This window comes from Delphinapterus leucas, chromosome 11 (genome assembly GCF_059928025.1).
Source record: "Delphinapterus leucas isolate spDelLeu-1000000601 "Yukka" chromosome 11, BTC_Dleu_Yukka2, whole genome shotgun sequence".
NCBI lineage: Eukaryota > Metazoa > Chordata > Mammalia > Artiodactyla > Monodontidae > Delphinapterus > Delphinapterus leucas.
Genome location: NC_143139.1, coordinates 6,824,290 through 6,846,918, shown reverse-complemented (window position 1 = coordinate 6,846,918; position 22,629 = coordinate 6,824,290). Strand labels below are relative to the sequence as shown.

The 22,629-nt window shown below is 51.0% G+C and overlaps 1 protein-coding gene across 21 annotated transcripts; it reads left to right on the top strand.

Annotated features, from left to right (window-relative positions):
* The first annotated feature begins 982 nt into the window (after nt 1-982).
* On the top strand, nt 983-20,345 carry ZNF384 (zinc finger protein 384). 21 transcript variants are annotated; one of them, XM_089920213.1, is made up of 15 exons: nt 1,189-1,444; nt 2,349-2,408; nt 5,271-5,361; nt 7,189-7,276; nt 7,776-7,827; nt 8,773-8,843; nt 9,133-9,370; nt 9,607-9,654; nt 9,858-10,191; nt 11,035-11,127; nt 14,627-14,851; nt 15,550-15,732; nt 17,191-17,269; nt 18,040-18,198; nt 18,766-20,345. In XM_089920213.1, the coding sequence occupies exons 6-15, from the start codon at nt 8,778-8,780 to the stop codon at nt 19,129-19,131; spliced, it is 1,791 nt and encodes a 596-aa protein (XP_089776339.1). In that variant the 5' UTR covers nt 1,189-1,444; nt 2,349-2,408; nt 5,271-5,361; nt 7,189-7,276; nt 7,776-7,827; nt 8,773-8,777; the 3' UTR covers nt 19,132-20,345. The 21 variants fall into 21 exon arrangements, with proteins under 21 accessions (XP_089776329.1, XP_089776328.1, XP_089776332.1 ...); XM_089920212.1 differs by having other exon boundaries at nt 5,271-5,380; XM_089920215.1 differs by lacking the exon at nt 1,189-1,444 and adding an exon at nt 1,867-2,122 and having other exon boundaries at nt 5,271-5,380.
* The last annotated feature ends 2,284 nt before the right edge of the window (nt 20,346-22,629 follow it).

Genomic DNA, 22,629 nt, shown 5'->3' with positions numbered 1-22,629 from the left:
AGCATCTACTGTGTGCTCAACAAAGCAGTGGGAGGGTACCATGTATGAGACAGTTTCTCCCGAGTTGCTGACAAACTTGCTGAAGAGTCACATATATGAAATAGTTAAAACAGCCAAAAAAAAAAAAAAAAAGGTACGGACTAAATGCTGTGGAAATTGAGAACGAGACCGTTGGAGCAATCAACGAAGGCTTCCTGAAAGAGTTCACATTAATTGTTCATTGATGCAACAAACGTTTACCCACTGCTTACTAAGTGCCAGGCTCTGAGGATACAGCAGCGAACAATTCAGAGTCCTTGCCCTCGTGGGGCCGATATTCCAGTGAGAAGAGGAGGACATCCAGCAATATAGAATCAGGTAGAGGTGAGTGCTATATTTAAAAGTAAAGCCGGGTGAGTAGGAGATAAAGATGTGGAAGAGGGCCACAAGAACTTAGAGACCAAAGCAAAGAGAGTAAGGGGTGTGGTTAGGCAGGGGTCGGATTCTGAGGCCTGGGGGGGGGGGTTAATTTGTCACGCTTTGGGCCTAAGGAGGGACCTCAAGAAAACTACTGACACATCCTTTTCCTTTCTTTCATATTCAAAGCATTGAGACCTTCTGGAGAGTATGTAAGAAAAAAGAATGGTAACTCCCTACGTCTGCCTATCGCCCCTTGAGGGAAGGGAACCAGGACCCGTCTTTTAAGAATCCATACCGCCCCTCGTACCTTGATGCATAATTCATGAACCTGTCGCGTTTCCACCCTCCCACTTCCCCTGAAGTCCCTTCCGGAAACCCGGAACCGCAGTCGTGAAGGTTCGGCTCCTGCCCTTAGAGCAGAACCCACCTTCACTTCCGCTGTGGCGTCACATCCCTGGAGGGTATACCGCGTCCCCGGGCAGAAGCTACTTCCGCCCCTACTTGTCGTAACTTCCGCCCTGAGTATGCTGGAGCGCTAACCGCGCCGGATGTGCTCTAGCTGCTCCCGGAAATGACTCGACCTTTGCATTTTCACCCCCCCCTTTCCCCATTGCCGCCCCCCCCACATTGCTATTTCCCTCCCTCCCCCCTTTTCGTTTCCGGCGCTCCCGCCTTCTCTCAGCCGCGGCTCAACTCCGAGCCAGTGGGGGGAGGGAGGGAGGGAGGGGGCGTGGAGGAATCGGGGTTCTCGGGAGCACGAGCTGCGGCACCACTTCCGGGTGAGTGTTAGGGGAGGGAGGGAGGGAGGGGGCCACCCACTGCCTAGCGCCCCCGCCCTGCGGGTGTCTCGCGCACGATCCGTGCGTGTGAGTGTGTGGGTCTGCCTCGCGCCTAAAGTGCGTGCCCGCGCGCTCGCCTGGCGCTATCCCCCTCCCCTCGCCCCCTCCGGGTCCTCCCACCGCACTCTGCTCCCTCCTTCCCAGCAAACGCCGCCCCTCCCGCTCTCTGGCTCCGGCTCTGGCGCCGCCGCAGCCGTTGCCGCCGGGTGAGTCTCGCGCCGCTGCAGCCGGCGCGCGCCGAGCTCTCTGCTCCTTCCCCCTCCCCTTTTCCTTGGGGGGGGGCGGGGAAGGGGGGGTCCACGATGGGACTGTACGTGTGTCCGTCCCGGAACCGGAAGTGGTTGTGGAGGAGCGGGCGATGGGGAGGAATGGGGGGGTTTAGGGGGCGGGTGTCTGTCTGGTGGGTGGCAGAGTTCAGCTCCCTGGAGAGGAAGGAGGGGCGTCCCAAAGAAGGGTCTTAGAGGGAGGGGTGGTGGGCGACCTCAGGAGAAGGCGCCCAGGGGCTGTCTCAGGGCAGCGAAGGTGTTTGGGGGACAGCCGGGGTCTCCAGTAGCTAGACCACTGTGCAGGGTGAGGGAGGTACTTCTTGGCGCAGGGCCTTGGGTAGGCAGGGGCGAAGTCCTCGCGGCGGGGGGGGGAGGCCAGAGGAAGTGCCTGGGCCTGAACTGGCACTGTGCCTGACACAAGGGCTTGTGCATCCCCCCCGGGTCCTCAGCTTTGCCTTCTGAGCCAATCCTTGGGAGGCAGGGACGCTTCTCTTCTTCCAGCTCTTCTGTTCTCTAACCGTCCCCACACACCCCCGCCCCCGCCTCCGGTTACCTGCGGCCCCGGGAGACCAAGAAGAACCAGTGTCTGAGCCCAGGGGTGGACCCCACGCACTGGTGGTAGAGTTCATCTTAGTTGCTGGGAATTGGATGTATTTCCCTTGTATCCACATAGCGGGTGGCCCTGCACTGCTGTCGTTCTGTCCTTGCATCTTTGGATGGTTGGTCGGGGGTCCGCCTGCTTTCTGGACTGAGTGCTGGTGGTCAAAGAATTCCTGAGGTTCTCCACAGTTCTCCGGTGGCTGCACCCTTACCGGCCCCTGTAACCCAGACAATTTGTTTACAGAAAGTTCAGGAGCCCTGGAAAGGACAAGGAATAAGACGACAGGAGGAAGAGAGAGAGAGGGTAAGACAATTTGGTGTTAATGGCTTTTCCAGTTTTGGGGGGCGAAGGGGTCATAATCAAATGGCCCTTTTGCGGACAGCATGACAGAATTGTTCAAGTAATAGCAATTGTAATACTGGTGTTTGCTGTAGGAGAAAAATCAGCCTCTTCTTATTATCTCTTGAGGATACCCAGGAAGTTTTGTGCGAAAGTTGGCACTGTACCCCATCACCTTCCATGCCCACCAGTCCTCAACAAGAATGAGTTGTGAGATGCTCAAGTGAGCTCACTAAGCAGTGTTGCATTGTGTCCAAAGGAGAAATTTATTCTGCTTTGGAGATAAATGGGCCCTAGTTGCCATTGTAGCCTTTGTGGCATACCTAATGGAATTGCTTTCTCGTGTTTGGAACAAGCAGAACTGAGTTTAGAGTGGAGTTTGTATCCTTAACGTTGCATCAGTGTTTGGAGTGGATCTGGTGAGTGATTAGAATCCGTGGTGTGATGTTATTTGAATTTGACGTGGCAGGGTGAAGTTTGGGGGAAAAAAACTGATTCGTGGGTAGTTTGAAATAAAATGGATAAAACTGTATGGAGTAGACTCCAGAAGTAGCTCTGGAAGAATTCAGAATATGAGGTTTGATGGTGATTGAGTTTTAGGTTGCCTGAAAATGACAATATATCAACTCAAGAGAGTTTGAGTTCAGAGCTTATAATCTTAGAGGTGTCTTCTGAGAACCAATTCCAGGCTGGTTTATAAAATTTATTACCCATAGGTTTCTGAGCCAAGTTGGTGATTAAATATTAGGTGCATATTCCCTCTTCTCCAGACTTTTTTTTTGGTTTGTTTTTTCTTTCCTGCCTCACAATGCGCAGGTCCGTCAGTTAATAGTGGAACGGGCAGGACAAGGGGAACCACTATGGCGTTCTCCCTGCAGGGTGCAGGTACAGTGGTCCAGTGGTGCCCAGGGTAGAAGGTGCTGGCTCAGATTGCCAGCTTTGTGGTGGTAGTGGTCCTGTTGGTCTCTTTGGGCATGGTGTGATGGTCTTTCCCAGTAGAATTGGGATAAACCTGTTCTCAGTTATTTTGTACTTGGGAGAGTTCACAGTAGGAAGTCCCCAGATCCTATTGGGATGGCCCTTCTTGAATGCCCTTAGGACCTGAGAAAAAGATTTGTTTCCTAACTGAGGAGAAATGGTCCTGTGTGTTTCCTCACTTCAAGTCCTTAGCTAATATTGCAACCTTTCTGCAGTTGTGCATTTCGGAACAGTTTTTCTCAATAGAGTGTCCGAGATCCATGTGTCAAGTTCTTTCCTTTTTTCTTTTTCTTAATAATTTTTTTAGTTTTGACTGCGTTGGGTCTTCGTTGCTGCGCGCGGGCTTTCTCTAGTTGCGGCGAGCAGGGGCTACTCTTCGTTGCAGTGTGTGGGCTTCTCATTGCGGTGTCTTCTCTTGTCACGGAGCACGGGCTCTAGGCGCGCGGGCTTCAGTAGTTGTGGCTCGAGGACTCTAGAGCGCAGGCTCAGTAGTTGTGGTGCACGGGTTTAGTTGCTCCGCGGCATGTGGGATCTTCCCAGAGCAGGGCTCGAACCCGTGTCCCCTGCATTGGCAGGTGGATTCTTAAACACTGCGCCACCAGGGAAGCCCCTCCAGTTCTTTCTGTAGTTGAATTTGAGTTGGTTGTTCTTTGCATCTCTGTTTCTTGTTAGTGTTTCTTCTAGTTGGTGATTAGTAAGCTGGGGGCTATAGATCTGATACTTTTGGGTGGTTCCTTTATAATTATGTGGTCTCTATGTAATTTCTGCTAATTGTCACGAATAGTCCTCATCACATGGAAGTGGTCTCTAACTCTCCTCAGGAGTACTTTGAGCATTTTATTCTTTTTCTTCTGTGTGTTGTCTCCATCTCAATTCCATGTGCTTTATGAATTTTTTAGGGGTTTGATACTCTTCCATCCTCTACCCAAGTAGAAATTTAGGAGAGTCGTAAATTACTCAGAGTCATTTACTGATGTAGGGCCTAAACCTAGATTCTGGAAGCTTTGATTCCTCGGTCCATCCTCTGGCTACTAAATTGGGTTGGTGTATTTCATGATTTCCTAAAGGTTGGTTGTGTGAGAGAATGTTATTTTCTTGAGAAAAGAAAACCATGCTTTATTTTGGGGGGAAAAAATGTAAAAATTGTAAGTACCAGGAAAGAAGTGGTGGTCTTCAGTACTTCTACGAAAACTTCAATGCTGGAGGCAGTGATGTCTTTATCCCTGGATGGCTGGTAGCACTGGGGAAGGATGAACAGATGGACAGAGCTCTGGTGCAAGAGTTCAAGTCCTCCTATGTGTTTCATGGACGTAACTTAATATTGTCTTTTTTCTTCACCTTCTCAGTCTTCCAAGATTTCTTTTGAGATTGGAAAAGGAGTATGTAGTTCCTGAACCTCTTGAAAGGAAAATGCTGTCCAACTTAATTATAGTAAACGTCCCTTCTTATTGGAGAACAGCAGAGGCATGGTGCGGTAGTAAAGTTGGAATTAGAACCCAGATTTTCAGTCTGCCAACATCATCTTTCCACCTACTGTGTTTTTCCTTCTCTCCTGAGCTTTGGGGCTATAATAGAAGCCTGCCTCTTCCTTCCCAGTCTAGGGTAAACCCCTTCTGGTTTGTTTTTAATGTGTTGGCATAATCATCAAAACTGATGCTCTGTGGGGAGTTCCTGGTGGCCTAGTGGTTAGGATTCGGTGTTGTCACTACCATGGTCTGGGTTTTATCCCTGGTCGAGGAACTGACATCCCGCAAGATATGCGGCGTGGCCAAAATATAAAACAAACAAAAGAAAACTGGCACTCTGTGTAGAGATGAAGTTTCCCTGTAATATCATTACTTTCTTCAGGTTTTAAGAATGTTCATATGTGCGTACCTGGACGTCAGGATGGTTTGGTGGGCGTTCCTCCATGCGTGATAGAGAGTTGAAAGGAGAAGTGGTAAGACAACAGTTGGCAGGTATTTGAGTGAGCTGGTGCCAGGGCACCCTGTGACACAACCCCAGGGGGCGCCATTTACATCACATTCTGGCATCAGGACAGTGTTGACCCTTTCTCCGGTGTCATCCTGCAGGCGGATATTGCATCCAGTTGGGCAAGCAGGGCTCCCCGTGCACCCCCTTTTGGGCTGATGTATTTATCAGGAGCCCACAGACACGTTTATCATTTTGTCCTAGGAGCGGCTGTGGTTCTGATCTTCAGCTTCGTTCTTTTAAGAACCAAAGCAGAGTGAGAGACTGGGTATCCAGGGAGGTGGAGGGGCCTTTTCTTCTATTTACCCCTTCTGGACAGGGGTAATTCAGACCCCATCATTCTAAAATCAGTTATCTTGGTGGCCAGGTGAGGTTTCACTGGATGTGGACAGAGAATATCATCTTTCACTGCATTTTGCTGTCATTGAAAACTTCATTTTTGGTGTTTGCTTTTTTTTTTTTTGGCAGCCATGCTGTGGCTTGTGGGGTATTAGTTCCCTGACCAGGGATTGAACCTGGGCCCTTGGCAGTGAAAGTGTGGAATCCTAACCACCAGACCACCAAGGAATTCCCTGAAAACTTCATTGTTGAAAGCATTTATTGAGAACTACCTGAAAAGTATATAGTCCATTTCTGGAAATAGTCTAAATTTCGATTTGTGAATCAAGCCCCAGCATCAGAGAGCATGTACTTGGGTTGGTCTCCTGTAGGACCCTTTTCTAGCTTGCTCTTGGTCCTGGGTTCAGATCCCTGTTCTGCTATTTACTGTTTGCCTCCAGTTTCCTCATTTGAAGAATGGGTAACACAACATTATAAATCAACTATATTTCAGTAAAATGTTTTTTTAAAGAGAAAGAAAAATAGGGGTTGCACTATCCCGCTTCATAGAATTGCTGTGGGATTAAATGGCGCGATGGTTGTAAAGTGCTCAGAACGGTACCTTGAACACAGTGGGCTCTTAATAGATGCTAGTGGTGGTGGTGATATTGTCCTCCAAGTCACTTCGTGCCCCTTTGTAACAACCTACAGGCCATGTTTGACTCAGAAACTGCTTCCCCTGAGCCCCTGGCAGGACACTAAGAATGGATGTAGTTTGGGCATGGGGAGGAGCCTTGTTCGCCAGAATCCTGAGGACAGCCTTATTTTCAGGCTCTCAGTTCCTCCCTCCTAAATTTTCACATCCGTAATGCATTTACTTCCTTGTCTCTATAGGGGGATAGTATGATTAGATCCTCCTTTCCTTTACTCTCCAGCCTGATTCTCTACTGCATTTCCACCACAGCCGCCACCCTTGTTGATTTCATGCATCTCAGCTAGAAGGTTAGAGGGATGGGGGCTGTGGGTCCCAGTTGGAGCCCTTGGCTTGGCTTTCAGGGTCCGTATGCGAAGTCTGCTGCCACTCGGTTCACCAAGTATGGAATTGCCTCCTGGGTGATGGGTCCTGTCTTAGAACCTGGGGGCAGTTCAGGATGTGGCCCCTGCCTCCCCCAAAGCTGGGCAAGATCGGGTCCCCTTACACTGCGATCTCACTGTTTCTCAACATCCATTGCCTCCGGAGGGCCTGAGGCTCAAGGCCCTTTACAAAGCTGGCAGGGAACTGGGTGGCACCCGTGTGGAGAGTGTCTGGTTTTACTGTGTTTATAACTTGGGAAGCAGGATTGGTCTGTGCCTGACCCTCAGGGCATTTAAAGTTGAGTCTCATTTGTGTGAAGCTGTGGTAGCCACAGATTTGCTACTCTACTTTGCTACTTTTGGGGAAAAATAGGCTGAAATTCAGTTCTGCTTCCCTTTGTAGGTTTTATGAAAATTCAGAGTGTTGTTCAGTAGAGCAAAAAATGTGATGAGACTTCTGGAGAAGGACCAGGAACACCGTTACATTTAGAGTGAGATCTTTTGCTTCACCTCCTTTGCTGAAGAACTTTCCTGGTTTCCTTAGTCACTGCTTGAGACCCAGTTTCTCTGCCCAGTCTACCCACCCATCTGTTAGAATCCCTGGTGTCCACCTGCAGCGTGTCCTCAGTGGGACCATGTGTGTGACCAGGCTACAAGTCACAGCGTCCTGTAGTCCTTCTGCCTCTCCTGGAGCTTGGAGCTTGGCCGCTCTTGGCCCGGAGCAGCACCGCGGTGTTAATGTTTATTCCCTCACTTCCCCTTCCCACCCGTGTACTCCTCCCGCTTCACCTGCCTCTGCCAGCCTGGATCTCTCCTGGTCCAGGCTTTTGGGAAGCTACTCTGGACCAATAGCCTGCAATTAAGCCTTGTTAGGAGAAGCGATCAGAGTATGAAAATGAGTGGTGGGATGCCTGGGTTCCGGACCCATCTGTGACTTGCAACATGATTCTGAGGGATTCCTTTTCTTGCTCCTTATTCTTCCCTCCCCAGGTTTTAAGCTTACTTGTCATCCGCGTACAGAGGAGAACTTGAACTCTTAGAGGTATAGTGTTTGAGAACTACAGAGGAGTCTGGTAATGTGTGTGTGTTCTGACCCACCATTGTCCCTGTTCTAAATCCCTTTAGGTGGAGATCTGGGGTGCTGGTGCTGGAAACAGTCCCCCCTTTTTTTTTGGCCGTGCCATGTGGCTTGCAGGATCTTAGTCCCCCGACCAGGGATCGAACCCGAGCCCTCGGCAGTGAAAGCGCAGAGTCCTAACCACTGGACCGCCAGGAAATTCCCTAGAACCCCTTTTAAAACTGGTAACTCCTAGGTTCTTACTGGTCAGTCCAGTGTGTGTGGTACCCAGTGCAGCATCACAGATGTTCTCAGACCTTGGTGGGATCCATGGGGCGTGGTCCCCAGATATCATCTGGTACCCCAAAGACCTTGATTCTGATTCTTGCCAATTTCATTCTTTAATTCTCTTGGACATTTTGTATTCTGGCCTAGAACCTTTTCAGGCTACAGGGAAATATAGACATGTCAGTTGGAACCCTTGAAATTGTTCATTTCAAGGAAGATGGATTTGAGGGGTGAAAGGAGAGGAACAATGACAGGTACCCTGGCTGTTTTCAGGCCGATCGGTGACCTGCTTTGTGTGGACCTTGGGTCCGAGCCTTCCTCTCTCAGGACTTCAATTTCTCTTTTTGTCAGCCAAAGAAAGAAATACCACTTCTGTTTATTTGGGGTACAGGAAACATTGTGTGGGTAAATGAGATGTGTGTAAGTTCTTTCACCAGCACCTGAACTGGGGTAGCCTCTGTTGGATGGGGATGTAGTGGTGAGTGGCTCTGACCAGAGGGACTAATATGCTAGATCCTGAGGCCTTGACTCCTCTCTCCCAGCCCTGTGGGAGGAGACCCGGAGCTCCTCAGCGCCCCTTCGCCCTTGCTCAGCTGCTTCAGATGATTCCTGAGTGTGATGTGGTCTCGTTTCCTTCTTCAGGTAGAATGGAAGAATCTCACTTCAATTCTAACCCGTACTTCTGGCCTTCCATCCCCACGGTCTCAGGACAGGTACGTGGTGTTTGGTTTTTTGCTTCTGCTCCACTGGGTACTTTTTTCAGCTCTGAGTAGCAAGTCCTGTTACCGTGGACACTGAAGCAAGATAAAATCCCATGCTGTTTCGCCAGGCCCCCCATCGTTGAGAATTACACAGTGTTTCTGTTCAGCTTCTCTCTGGAAGCACAGATACTAACCACCCGCCTTTTGATCCCCACAGAGGATGGACAGTGTGAGGTGCCGAGGGAGCAGACAGACTCGGGACTCTCCCTCAGAGGCCACTGTCCCGTTCCTTTTCTTTCAGATTGAGAACACGATGTTCATCAACAAGATGAAGGACCAGCTGTTGCCAGAGAAGGGCTGTGGGCTGGCTCCACCCCACTACCCCACCTTGCTGACAGTGCCTGCCTCGGTGTCCCTGCCCTCGGGCATCAGCATGGACACAGAGTCCAAGTCAGACCAGCTGACCCCACATAGCCAGGCATCCGTTACCCAGAATATCACGGTGGTCCCTGTGCCGTCGACAGGACTGATGACCGCTGGTGAGCACCCTCTGCTCTTCTCCAATCTGAGGTGTTGATCCTCCACGATCAGTACCCCAGGCTGGAGGGCGCCAAGGACATGGGGAGTGGGATGTGTGTTTGATTACTCAATCAGATTTTTATTAAGTGCCTACTGTGTGCCTAGCAATGCGCTAGGCATTGTGGGCGATACAAAGAAGTAGAAGATGCGGTCCCTGCCTTTGAGGAGGTGACATTCTTTCCTTCTCTGAATCAAGGAGTCTCCTGTTCTCAGAGGTGGAGAAGAGAAGGGAGTCAATCAAGGGGTAAATCTCACTGTTACTGGGGGCGGGGTGGGGACAGGGGTTAGGAGACCATTGTCTTTCTACAGGGTTTGGGGTTTCCTGTATACTCTGGGCGGTGGGGGCGGTGGTGAGGGGTTAAATAGACCATGATCTGGGGAAAATGACGTAGGACTAGGATCCGGACTGGGCAACATGACACCATCTCCTTTTTCTCACAATCCTAGGTCCCGGCTTGGTTATCACATCCCCCTCAGGCTCCCTCGTGACCACAGCCTCGTCAGCTCAGACCTTCCCCATTTCGGCTCCCATGATTGTCTCAGCTCTTCCCCCTGGCTCACAAGCCCTGCAGGTGGTCCCTGACCTCTCTAAGAAGGTAGCATCGACCCTAACAGAGGAAGGAGGCGGCGGCGGTGGTGGCGGCGGCACTGTGGCCGCTAAGCCCCCCCGGGGCCGAAAGAAGAAGCGGATGCTGGAATCGGGGCTTCCCGAGATGAACGACCCTTACGTCCTCTCCCCTGAGGATGACGATGACCATCAGAAAGACGGCAAGACCTACAGGTGAGGATCAGAACCGGGCAGGGTGGGGTGCGGTTCTCTCAGCTTCCCTGCCCCCATCGGGCTCCGCGCTCCGGCAGCTTCCGCCTCGGATCCACGTGCATGTCAGGTGTTCTGTTGAGGGTTAGGACGGTGGAGCTTCTGGCCCTTCTCTGGCTCCTCTTCCCCAGGATGCAGACCCATTTCACCCCTTCCTTCTTTGAGGTCTTCAGCATTGACTTATTTTGGGGTGACGTAATGGAATTTCTTTCTTGTAATGAGGCTTTAGACTGGGTTTGAGACTCTTGTCTCCAGCTCCTTTTTGGTTTCTACATTTTCCATTTCTGTTTTTTCAAGAAACATTTCTGGTAAGCCCCTAACCTTAACCAGTGTGCTATCCACCGGTTCTTGGGCCGTATTTGAGCATTGAGCCTGCCTGACCCTGCATGGTTGGGATGATGGGAGGGGTCTGTATAAAAAGGTGGAACGAATAGGATACCTCCCCTTCCCCCTGTGGAATATATGCTTGTGAGATGGCTATTTTCTCACTTTCTCATTCATGGAAGTTCTTTTGATCCTCTACTTCCTTTAAGTCGTCCATTGACAAAAAGCATTATAAGCATATTTGCATGTGGTACTATACGAAAATAATTACATATCTAAACTCCCTGCCCTTTGAAAGGTGGAAATCTTTTAATCCCCTTGAGAACCGTCAAGGGCCCTAGTGGGTTTGGGGAGTCTGGTCCCAGTGTACAGAGTGGAATAGCCACCGTCACAGCTTTGACACAGACAGGGGTAGATGTGCATGGCTGGGAGACTGGGTCTGTCCTTAGTGTACCGAGATGGGCAATGTTGTTCCCATTTTAGGAGCGAAGGGAACTGCGGCACAGGAAATGGACAGAGCCTTGGGCTCATGGATTCAGTTCCCGGCTCCACCACGAACTTGCTGTGTGACCCTGGGCAAGTCCTTTTCCCCTCTCTGGGCCTCAGTTTCCTCATCTGTAAAATGGGGAGAATTCTGTTTATGCCTCCCAGCTGTTGGGAGTTATATATCAAATGAGATTTGAAATGTTGGAAACTTCGAAAGAGATGAGAAATAGTCATCATTTAGCATTTACTTTTATGTGTTGTACACTTCTACCATGGAGAGTTCAGAGCGTTTAAATCCGTCTTTGTAAGTCAAAATGAGGGGAGTGTTGCTATGCAGAAAGTATTGAGCACTGCAGAATTCCAGCTCATAATCTGAAAGTTCACTGCAGCTTTATTATTACAGGTGTACCCCACTTATACAGTAAAAGTGTTCCTGAGCAATGTTTACATCATATCATATTATAAAGGTACTTGACAAGTTTGGTTCATTTAAAGGTATCATGCATTCCATAAAATGAAAATCCCTTTTAAATTTATATTGTAGAAATTTGGATTTTTATGTGTTGGCTTAAAGTGAGGTCATTGTGACATGGAGCTACACCTGAACAAGACCGGTTGTTGCAGGAACGGTGGGGGGGCTCCCTGACACTCTGTAGGGCCCTTCACGTGGATCAGCGTCATCTGGTTCTGCCAAGGTTTCTCTCTCTTAGTCTTCCGGACCCACATTAAAGCTATTTCTGGACTTGCCACACTGTGCATATGCAAAGAAATGTGAATGTACAATTGGAGGGCAGCCCTGATAGGATTTTCCACACACTACCTCCAGGTGACTAAAGAGAACTCTGAATTTAAGGGGGATTGATTATGTTATAGGTAAATGGAATTTCTTCAGAAACTCAGAACTCTGAGGCTCCAAAGGAATCTTTTTAATCACAAGGAGTCCCTGTTTCGATACAGGTGTGGGTCAACCACATCCATTCCTGTGGTCTGTGGCATTTGACTGGGTATTGGGGGAACTGGGTTCTTTTTCTCTGGGCAAGTCAACTTATTTCTAGTAAAATTTGAAGACCAGTCATGGCCCTCATCTATCCTGTGGAAATGTTTTGAGGGAAAATCAGAGTATCTGAAAGTGTTTTTGAACATCTTAGGGAAAAAAGCATTGATAATTCACTTCAAAGCGGTTACTGTAACCAAGGCCATTGCCTTGCAGGCCTCCAAGGGAGCACCCTTGTGGTGTCGGGTGTGAATGGTGCCCCCTGGAGCTGTGCGCCCAGCGACACGGCCACTGCCCAGGGCCACAGCTCTCCTAACCGGGTTTCTTTCCCAGCACCTGACATCTTGCATTAGGCTTGTACTTATTTGGCTTCTCTGTAGTTTCAGTGTTTAAACATTCCTGGCTGATGATAGGATGGTCCAGCTCCCCCTGGATGCCTCTAGTGTGAGGAGTCTTAAGCTTAGGTGAGAATGAGTCACTGTTTGCCCTTTGGCAAATTGCTTTACCTTTCTGAGCCTTTGTGCTCCTTTCTGTAGAACAGGGATCGTACTTGCCAGGTTGTTTTAAGGAGCGGAAACAATGTGTTTAAAGGACCTGATTGGAGCCCGGCAGCGTCAGGCACAACAACAGGTGGCACCTCTCTTACTACCGTTATTACTGTGTTATTGTTATGATTATCCTTATTATACTCATACCTCTGGAGACAGCTCATGTTGTTGCCAGTCCGTTATTGATGAGTTTAAGTTTTGCAGATTCTTCCCTCGTTGAAAACTTTGAGGAAGAGGGTTATTTTCTCTTCTATAACTAATTTCAGGTTAAGGGGTGCAGTTATGTGTTCAGCATTCACAGGCAAACTAATGAGGTTTTGCTAGAGCTAAAATCACTCCACCTGTCTGAGAAATCTTAGTGGAGGGAAGCTATTTTGTAACTCTAGTGCAGTTCCTCTCCAAGTGACAATGTGTCTAGTTTTCTAACCTCAGTTTTAGTGAAATATATAGTAGCAGTGCTGCTAACATTAATGCAGTTTTATTGTTAGAGAATGCTTGGCTTACCATTGACTATCCTGGGTGTTTGCTGGCCCTTTTGGGGGCAGTTATTTATCTCTCCATTTTACAGACCAGAAAATTGAGGTCTAGATTGATGAGCAAGCCTGTAACTGAACCCTGAGTAGAGCCCCGGTGTCCAGACTTCTGTTGGCTGTGTCCTTTGGACCCTGCTAACTATAAACAGAACCTCCCACCCTCCCACACAATGGTTGGGCATCCCAGACAACAGCCAGGGGTTGGTAAACAGGTAATCAGATTTCTTTCAGAATTATCAAGTGACTAGAGAACTAGAAATTGGCCTCAGTGATTGGATTTTTAATGGAAGCATTAATACAGGAACCATACCCCCAAGTAACAGTGGTCTCTTCTCTGAGGAGCTCAGAGTTCTTTTTAGTCTGCATCTCAGTTATTCTCTGAATATTCTCTTGGGACCAGGAAAAAAGCAGAAGTCACCCTTCACCATCCTAAGCCCCTCCTAGAGAGAGAAGTTGGGGGGGGGGACCCAGAGAGGAGGGACTTGCCCCAGTGGCCTGGCTTTTACATTGTGTGCTGGTGAGCTGTTTGAGTGATAGGGTTCCAGCTCACATATAGATGGCTTTTGCCCAGTAAAGTCTGAATAGTTGTGACTTACCTTGCCCACAGGCCTCCTTATTTGGCATTGTTGGGCAGTATCAGAGCAGGAAGAAGGATTACCAGCTCAGATGATGCATGAAAGTGTATTCAGATGATACTGTTGTCAACCCGAAGTGTTGGCATTGAGCTAGGAAAGAGGAAAGGTTTAGCGGGGAAGCTCGGTATTTTGCCAGTCTTTTTTTTCTCCTTCATATTTGAGGGATACAACCCACTCCAGCAGTTACCTTGGCTCGTTGCAGAAGTAATTCTCACTTGATTGCCAGGGGGCCGGGGGCCGGGGGGAGTCGGTGGAACATCAGATCCAGAGTGGAGGCCGGACATGTGGTTTGGGAAAGCCCCCTCCAAATAACCCTGACAATTCTTAACCTCATCCCTCTAGAAATCACTGGCAAAAAGGAGAAAATCTGAGAGAAGACAGTTATCTGAGGAGACAGGAGAAAAGTCCTCTGAGGAATCTAGTCAGTTTGTCCTCATTGTCACCTCAGGAGCTTGAGGATTACCTGAGGGATGTACTTTCTCCACGGGAAACTGGGGAAAGGGGTTCTTTAGAAGTCTGAAGTCAAGTTACAGGCAGAAGGAAGACAGAGGCTAGGTGATATTCCTGGTCCGGTGAAAGCCGTGTCAGCCCAGGGCCTGTAATAAGATTTTCCTGTCTTACCTGGTTGAATTCTTGTTTATGTACACACTTAGGGAGTCCAGGCATTTCAGCAAACACTTATTAAATACTTGTGTTGGGCTGTATTAGAAGGGCAGACTGTAAAGATAGATAAAATAGAGCTCCTCCTCTCGAGGGCCTCGCGTTGTCGCTGGAATAGAAGAGAGATCAGATAGGTTGGCACCTTTGGAAGTGGAGGGGCGGGTTCAGCAACGCCCTCACGGTGGGCAGGGTCCTAACCGCTGCCCTCCCTTGGCCCAGGTGCCGGATGTGCTCCCTGACGTTCTACTCGAAGTCGGAGATGCAGATCCACTCCAAGTCACACACCGAGACCAAGCCCCACAAGTGCCCACACTGCTCCAAGACGTTCGCCAACAGCTCCTACCTGGCCCAGCACATCCGTATCCACTCGGGGGCCAAGCCCTACAGTTGTAACTTCTGTGAGAAGTCCTTCCGCCAGCTCTCTCACCTCCAGCAGCACACCCGGTAAGGCTGCTTTCAGTCTCCCCCCGACTCCCTGCCGTGGACCCCTCACCCCGAGGCCACGTGGCCCACGCCTCCTCTTTTCTCCACATGTTTTCATTTGTCCCTTTCAACTCTGCCCTTTGGGAGCCTCGATTCTCTCCCACTGCTGTCTGTGAAAACTAAACTGCGTATCCCTGCAGCTTGGGGGTGGTGCCTGGAACATTGTGCTCTCCGGTCCCAAGGTCTGCAACGATTTATGTGGCTTCTCTCTGTGTCTGTGTTCGGAAATCTGCAGAGCAGGCCCTGCTTTTACTATATGCGTCAGTTCAGAGCCAAGGTGTGCATTCAACCTCAGGTCAATGGGGGACAGGCGGTGTTGGTCTTTGTTCAAATTACTGTTTGGAAGCAGGGTGTCTGTGGTGAGTGTGTAACCTTGGCACAAAGCAGAGGGCTGACGAGACCGAAATCTTTAAGGTTACAGGAGCCAGGGGTGCAGCTCTTCATCATCTCACTGCCATTCTAGCCACCGACTTAAGATGAGCAGCAACCTAGATGTGGGTGTCCTCTTCACGAGCCTCTCCAGGCCGGCGCGGGTTTGTGGGGGAGGGAGGAAGGGGTGCTCTCATCCGTCAAGCAACATCATTTCACCCAGCGGAGAGCTGAGCCCGTGGTGTCGAACCGCTCCCTCCTCCCCCCTTCCCTCCTCTCCTCTCCGGCAGGATCCACTCCAAGATGCACACGGAGACCATCAAGCCCCACAAGTGCCCGCACTGCTCCAAGACCTTCGCCAACACCTCCTACCTGGCCCAGCACCTCCGTATCCACTCGGGGGCCAAGCCCTACAACTGTTCCTACTGCCAGAAGGCCTTCCGCCAGCTCTCCCACCTCCAGCAGCACACACGGTAAGGGAGAGTGGCGGGCTACTGCCCCCGCCCCGCTGGCATGCCCTCCCCACCCCCGCCCCGGACACACACAACAACCCGCATGCGGGGGGCGGGGGAGAGACCCGGCTGGAGGAGAGAGCTGGCCGGAGGAGAGCACAGCTGGCATCTGGGAGGAAGACCAAGCAAGACTGGAGACGCAAGTGGATGCTCAGAGAGCCTTTCTGGGGCAGAAGCAGCGCCGAGGAGACACAGTGACTGTGGGACATTCCCTGATCCGAGGGAGGAGGAAACTCACTGGGAGCAGAGCCGACGTTTCCTTCCCTCATTTCCCTCCCTGGAGACACCTGTGCACACATCCTGCAAGATTCTCGATGCCAAAGCAGGGCCATTTGGTCGGAGAAGACCATGCCTCTAGCCCTTAGGGCACCGATTATGAACGGGAGGAGGTATAATCAGACTTCAGCTGGGTACCAACTCAGCGACACCTACAGCACCAAGCGAGGCTCCAAGGGATGCCAGGGGTACAGGAGAGAACAAAGCGCAGCATAAATGTTCACAGAGAACCGGCAAATGAGACGAAAATGCTCCTACTCCGTAAGGATGCGTACTTTGTCCCGTGAATCTGGAGTGGCTCGGAGGTGAGCCTGCCTCCTGGAAGAGCTGATGGTCTCCTTCAGTGGGATCTCAAGTTGAGCTGGAGTCCAGACTCCTGCTGGCTACAGGTCTCCTCTCCCGGCTGCTTCTGGAGGTGGCAATCCCTCTTAAAGTGGTCCGACAGCTTGCTTCTCGAAGAGGAGGAATCGGGCTTTTCTCACAAGGAGACGTGTCCTGCGAGGTTTTCAGGATTTCATACCCGGGATCTCGAAAAGCACCTGGTCACAGAGATGCTTCTGAAGTCCCTGCCGAGGAGCAGGGGTCTGCCAACTTTCAAGTCCTTGGCTCGTCTCAGCAGAGGGCCCTATAGTGTTTGGAAAGAGGTCAGATCAGTACTAAACTAGGCATTTCCTGCCGTTAGGGGCTGAGCTGGGAAAAGCCCCAGGGAGCTTCCACCAGCATCGATGTTGCTGCCGCCCTTCACAGTTCGCATAACTCTGTGCTTTTCTTTGACCCCAGAACTTGCTCTGGGATTGGTGCTAAGGCTGAAGGGGTAGTTTCTGGCTGTATGTTGGGGGCCAAGGGAGAAGTGTTATGTGTTTCTTTTTTCTCGCCGTGTGTTTATCTCACGTTTCTGAACCCTCGTGAGGGCCGGTGACTGTAGGAGCTGCCTTGGCTGCCAAGCCCCCGGCCCTCCGCCAGCAGAGAGGAGCCCAGCTTGAGCGGAGTGGTGCGGGCAGCGAGCAGTGGTCGGGCCCGCTGGCCTGAGCCGGCGTCTCCTGGAGACCCGCCCTGTGCTCCCAGAGGAGGCCTGTTAAGGCGCTGGTCCCTGAGCGGCCTTGCTGATGTCCTTCCCCTTTCTTCTTCTCTCGTCCCGTGCAGAATCCACACCGGGGATAGGCCGTACAAATGTGCACACCCGGGCTGCGAGAAAGCCTTCACACAGCTCTCCAACCTGCAGGTAGGTGTTCCACCCTCCACACGAGGCCTTGAGTCTAAGACTTGGGGTCACAGTGCCGTTTGACCAGTACAGTGGTTCTCAAGCTTTTTCAGGCCGCTTTACGTTCTTAACAGTCACTGGGGAGCCCAAAGAGCTTTCGTTGATGTGGGTACCACCTAATTACGTAGACATTAGGAAACTGAAAAACTATTTAGTCATTTGTTTAAAAATAACAAACCCCATTGTACATTAACATAAATAACATATCTCTTAACCTCCCTCCCCGCAAAAAGTTTAGTGAGAAGAACGGCATTGCTTTCTGTTTATGCACGTTTCTCTAATGTCTGGCTTACCAGAAGATAGAGAGATTCTCTTGTCTGCTGCGTTCAGTCTTTACGATATTACACGTCGTGTAATCTCTGTATAGTCATGAAAGAATGAGAGTGAAAAGGCAAACGGTGTCTTATTATTATTATTATTTTGAAAATAGTTTTGACCTTGCAGGCCCCCTGAAAAGGTCTTGGTGTCCCCTGGCAGTCCCCATGCCTCCCTTTGAGAACCACTGGACTAGTGGGACCAGGCGTAGCCGCCATTCTGACTTTAAGCATCCTGCAGGATGCTGCTTCCCTTAGCTGGTAGCGTCTGAAGTTTCATTTGAAGCAATTTCTGCTGCCTTCGGACGTAGGAGAACCCAGGAGGCCTGGCGCCCAGCCCAGGGCTTTCCATTAAGGTCAAGGAGGCAGGAGGGCAGAGTCTGGTGCAGCCGTCCTGATTTCTCCTTGTTTTCTCAGTCCCACAGGCGGCAGCACAACAAAGATAAACCCTTCAAGTGCCACAACTGTCACCGGGCGTACACGGACGCGACCTCGCTGGAGGTGCACCTGTCCACGCACACGGTGAAGCACGCCAAGGTGTACACGTGCACCATCTGCAGCCGGGCGTACACGTCGGTGAGCGCTCGGAGTCCCCCCCCACCCCGCGCACGCGGCTTCACCCCGCCTTTCCGATAAAGAGCTGCCGCACTGAATACACCCCATCCATCCCTGGCTCCCCCTTGCCGGGATCAGTAAAGAGAACAGAAATTGAACAGACGCAGAGCTGAGGATTTGGGGGATGCCTGGTCCCTTAAGCCTATAGCGATTGCTCAGCAGTGATCCTTCATTTTACTTAGACACAGGACAAAAGAAAGCGTCTTGAAATTGTGAGAGACGAGAGATTTCAGTTAGGTGTTTTCCATTAGACTCCAGAAAAAGGTGGTCAGGTTGTTCCATTCAGAGATCTTTGAGAAAGTGACAGCTTTCCCCGTGCCAGTTGAATGCCCACGGTTACCCTAAAGGTCCCCCCCAACCTTGTCCACCCGGTGCGAGCACTGAAAGTGGCTCATGGGGAGAACCTGCGTGGCTCCAGAGCACCTCTGTATAAGTGTCGTTCTGTTCAAGGTAACAGCCCAGGGTGCTGGTTACAGGGAGCCTCCTTCCTTCTCTTTCTTCCCTCAACCCCTCTTCCATCCCCCTCAGGAAACGTACCTGATGAAGCACATGCGCAAACACAACCCTCCTGATCTCCAGCAGCAGGTGCAGGCGGCGGCGGCGGCGGCGGCAGTGGCCCAGGCCCAGGCCCAGGCTCAAGCGCAGGCCCAAGCGCAGGCCCAGGCCCAGGCCTCCCAGGCTTCGCAGCAGCCACAGCAGCAGCCGCCACAGCCTCCGCACTTCCAGTCCCCGGGGGCGGCCCCCCAGGGCGGGGGTGGCGGGGACAGCAACCCCAATCCCCCGCCCCAGTGCTCCTTCGACCTGACCCCCTATAAGACGGCAGAGCACCACAAGGACATCTGCCTCACCGTCACCACCAGCACCATCCAGGTAGAGCACCTGGCCAGCTCGTAGAGACCTGTGCTGCCGCCCCCCGGGGAGAGGGGAAAGAGGCTCTGGTCCCTTCTTTCTCCAGCTCCTCTTGGTGGGAAAAGTCCTCTTCTTCCTTGACAGGCCACGGCTCCATCTCCTTGGGCCTCAGGCATGGCCTTCTCTCACAGGATACCATCCTTATTGTCTCAGCTCCTCTTCCGAAGGGACGTCAGCCCTCCTGAGTGGCAGAGGAGTACTGAGCTGGTCGCGTAATCCAGCAGCCTCCCGCCTAAGCGTAGCTTCTAACATCGGGGGTTGGTGCTCAGGGGAGGGGTTTGCTATGACCTCATAGAGACTTTTCCAGCGTGGGCACTTACTCTCTCCTCACCCTCGTAATCCTCCAAGCTCGGGCTGACAGAGGACTAGAGGCTGGCACTCCCAGACGGCACAGAGGAGGGAGCCCTAAATGCAAGCAGCCTCCTGTTCTGTTCTTGCCTGCGAAAGAACAGAGGTTCCTCCCGTGCCCCTGTCCCTGGGAGCCGTTTTCTTCCCCTCATGATCTCACTTCACTTCCTACCTGATGCTGGAGGGAGGTCTGGGGCGGGTCAGACCCCCTTTATTTGTAAAGGGGCAAGGGCCGAGATGTGGTCCCCAAGGGGCCGGAGATCCCCAAAATGGCCGACGGTGGCTTAGAAGTGTGGGTTATGGTTTTCCTTGGAGCCTCTCCCCTTCTCTGCCAGCCGAGGCCCTGTGCTCAGTCTCCCCGTCCCCAACCTAAGGAGCTGCGGGTTCTTTATGAAACCCCACGATAAGGGGGCTGCAGAGAAGGGAGAGTTCGGGGCAGATGCAAGGACTGGACTTAGCTCCCTAGGTGCCGCGGTCAGTTGCCGGACACGGATTTATATATAAATATATATATATAAATATATATATACCCACTCATCACGGCCATCTTTGTTGTAACCATTTCTGTGTTTATAAATGCATTATCTCTGAGAATTTTCATATTTGATGTTTATTTTTGTCCCTTTTGTTTTTCTCCACCCTGTCTTCTGGCCAATGGCATTTTTATTTCCTTTCGTCTTTTTTTTTTTTTTAAATCATGGCAGATTTCAGAGAAAAGAGAAAATGGAAAAAAAAATCAGGAAACCAGTTGTTATAAAGTAATTTAAAATGAGGAAAAAAAAGAAAAACTTATGTACAAAACCAAGGGGTGTTTTTAGAACCTTGTATAGAAATAAATTCGTGTAAAAGGATCAGAGGCAGTGGAGCTACTGATGTGAGTATAAGCGTGGGAAACAGCCATTTGGGGAGACTTTCAAGGCCAGTACTAAGGATTTACAGTAGAGTGTGCGAACGGTAAGAACGAATGCTGTGTGATGGGGCTGTGTGTGTATCCCTAGCCATAGAAGGGCACGACTTTGAAATCTCTGAAGTGAAATCTTGGTTTATGAGGGTTCCTACATGCAAATCCTGCTGTGAGGACTGTGTCGCCTAAGGTGTAAGAGCAGGGTTCAGTCGTGTGTTAACAAGATACCTCGAAGCTCTCCCTATCCAGGAAATGGAAGCACGGCCTCCTGGAAGGACCTGCACTGCTGCCAGAGCATCTGTGGGCTCAGTGCTAATTCCAGCTGGCATATCCTGTGGCACCTAAAACCAGAGGTTTCCAGTGGTGGAACCCATAACCGGGATTGAAGAATGAAACAGGACAGTTGTAGTGCTGAGGGGCAGAGCAGGGGCGGGAAACCTGGACTTCCGCCCTGGCTCTCCCATCAACCAGTGTCGGCCGCAATGCTTCTTCAGCTGTTAAATGAAGGGATTGGGCTAGATCACCTCCAAGATTCCTGAAAATTAAAAATCTTTTAAGCACTGAAAAAGTTGTGACAAAGCTCCCACGTCTGACAACGTGGCCGTCCTGTGTGGGACTGCTGGGCAGCCACGCTCATTAGCTGGTGGCGTGTGGATAGGCAATGAAACAACACCTCTTAGCTTTATGGCTCGGGCTCTTGTGTGGGCATCCAAGATAGTCTCAGTCCGTGGTGTGATACTAACGACTGTATCACATATGACCGAACGTGCAGTGTGTGTTTCCTGCATATTTACTACGTTTCCCCCCTGTTCTCACCAACTGTTGAATTGACATTGAGAGCCCTACCTTCATCACGGGTATTATTACAACCAGCATCTCTTTTGAAGGGTACCCCCACACTTGAACAGCAACACCCCTATGAAGCAAGCAGGATTCCAGGCATTTTGATAGACAAGGAAATAGGCACGGAGATTAGATAATCCAAGGGTCTGCCGCTTGCAACTAGAGGGGCGTCTTCTAGATTCTATTGCTCTATCTACCACCTGCTCAGTAGTAAACCTGGGGTTTCACCTTGCCCTTTTTTACATATTTGAGCTAAAATATGTGGCTGAAATGTTTCATTGAAAACCTGCCATGTGGGCGTTCCCTGGTGGCCCAGTGGTTAGGATCTTGGGCTCTCACAGCCGCCACCCGGCTTCACTCCCTGGTCGGGGAACAAACCGCAAGCCGCGGCACAGTCCAAAAAACAAAAACAAAAACAAAACCCCAAACCAAAACCTGCCATGTGACATTAATACTTATTAAGAACGCGTGATTTGGGGTGACAATGATCTCCAAAACGGTCTTCCTAACACTCTCCGGCTCTGGGCGTTGAGTTCTGCGTCCCTGGTGTGGTGGCGGCCTGTCGTGCACTTGGTGGCTTTCCATCCGGACGAGGAGCGTAGTTGTCGCTGTGATGTCGCGGACCAGGGTGATAGTCGGCATCCAACTGGCCCCGTTGTGACAGCTCCGTGCCCCAATCCTTTCAGAATTACGGTGCCGGTTAACATCGTACCCAAACTCGAATAAAAAGGGAGACAAACAGGAGGGCAAGGCCAGAAGCACTCTTGTCACTTTACAAGCGAGAACGTCCTCAAGTGACAGGAACCCTGACATAAGGTGTGGAGAGTCGCAGCTTTATTGTGTGAGTAGTTCTTTGTATTTATAAGTAGAGTTTATAAATAATCAATTGTTTCCACGTTAAAACATACTCCTGGGGAGTTGGTGTTCGCGCGAGTGAACAGAAACCGGGAAGATTTAAACCTCGCACCGCCAGGCGCCTCCTCAACTTCCTAAGAAACTAGCGACGCGGAAGAAGGCACCTGCCCTGATCGCCAGCTTCACATTCCGCCAAGGGGCCGATTCACATTCCCCAGCTGCTGAGAAGGACTCTCTGTGGACTGAAAGCCCAAAGAGACAGGTTTCCTTGCTCTCACGCCCGCACGTCCCCGTCCTGGAAGGGATGGACGTTTGAGCGAGGACGCAAAATGGCGCCCTCGGCCGCGGCGGCCACCGCCGCCGGCCCCGCACCCGGCCGACCCGCCACGGACCAGTGTCTGCGCCAGGCGAAGGCAACTCGGCGGGCCCTGTACTCAGACCGGAAGTTCGTCTCGTGAGGGCGGAAGTTCTCCTCGTGAGGGCGGAAAGTTCCCCTCGTGAGGGCGGAAGGGCTCCAGGCCGGGTAGGAGCGC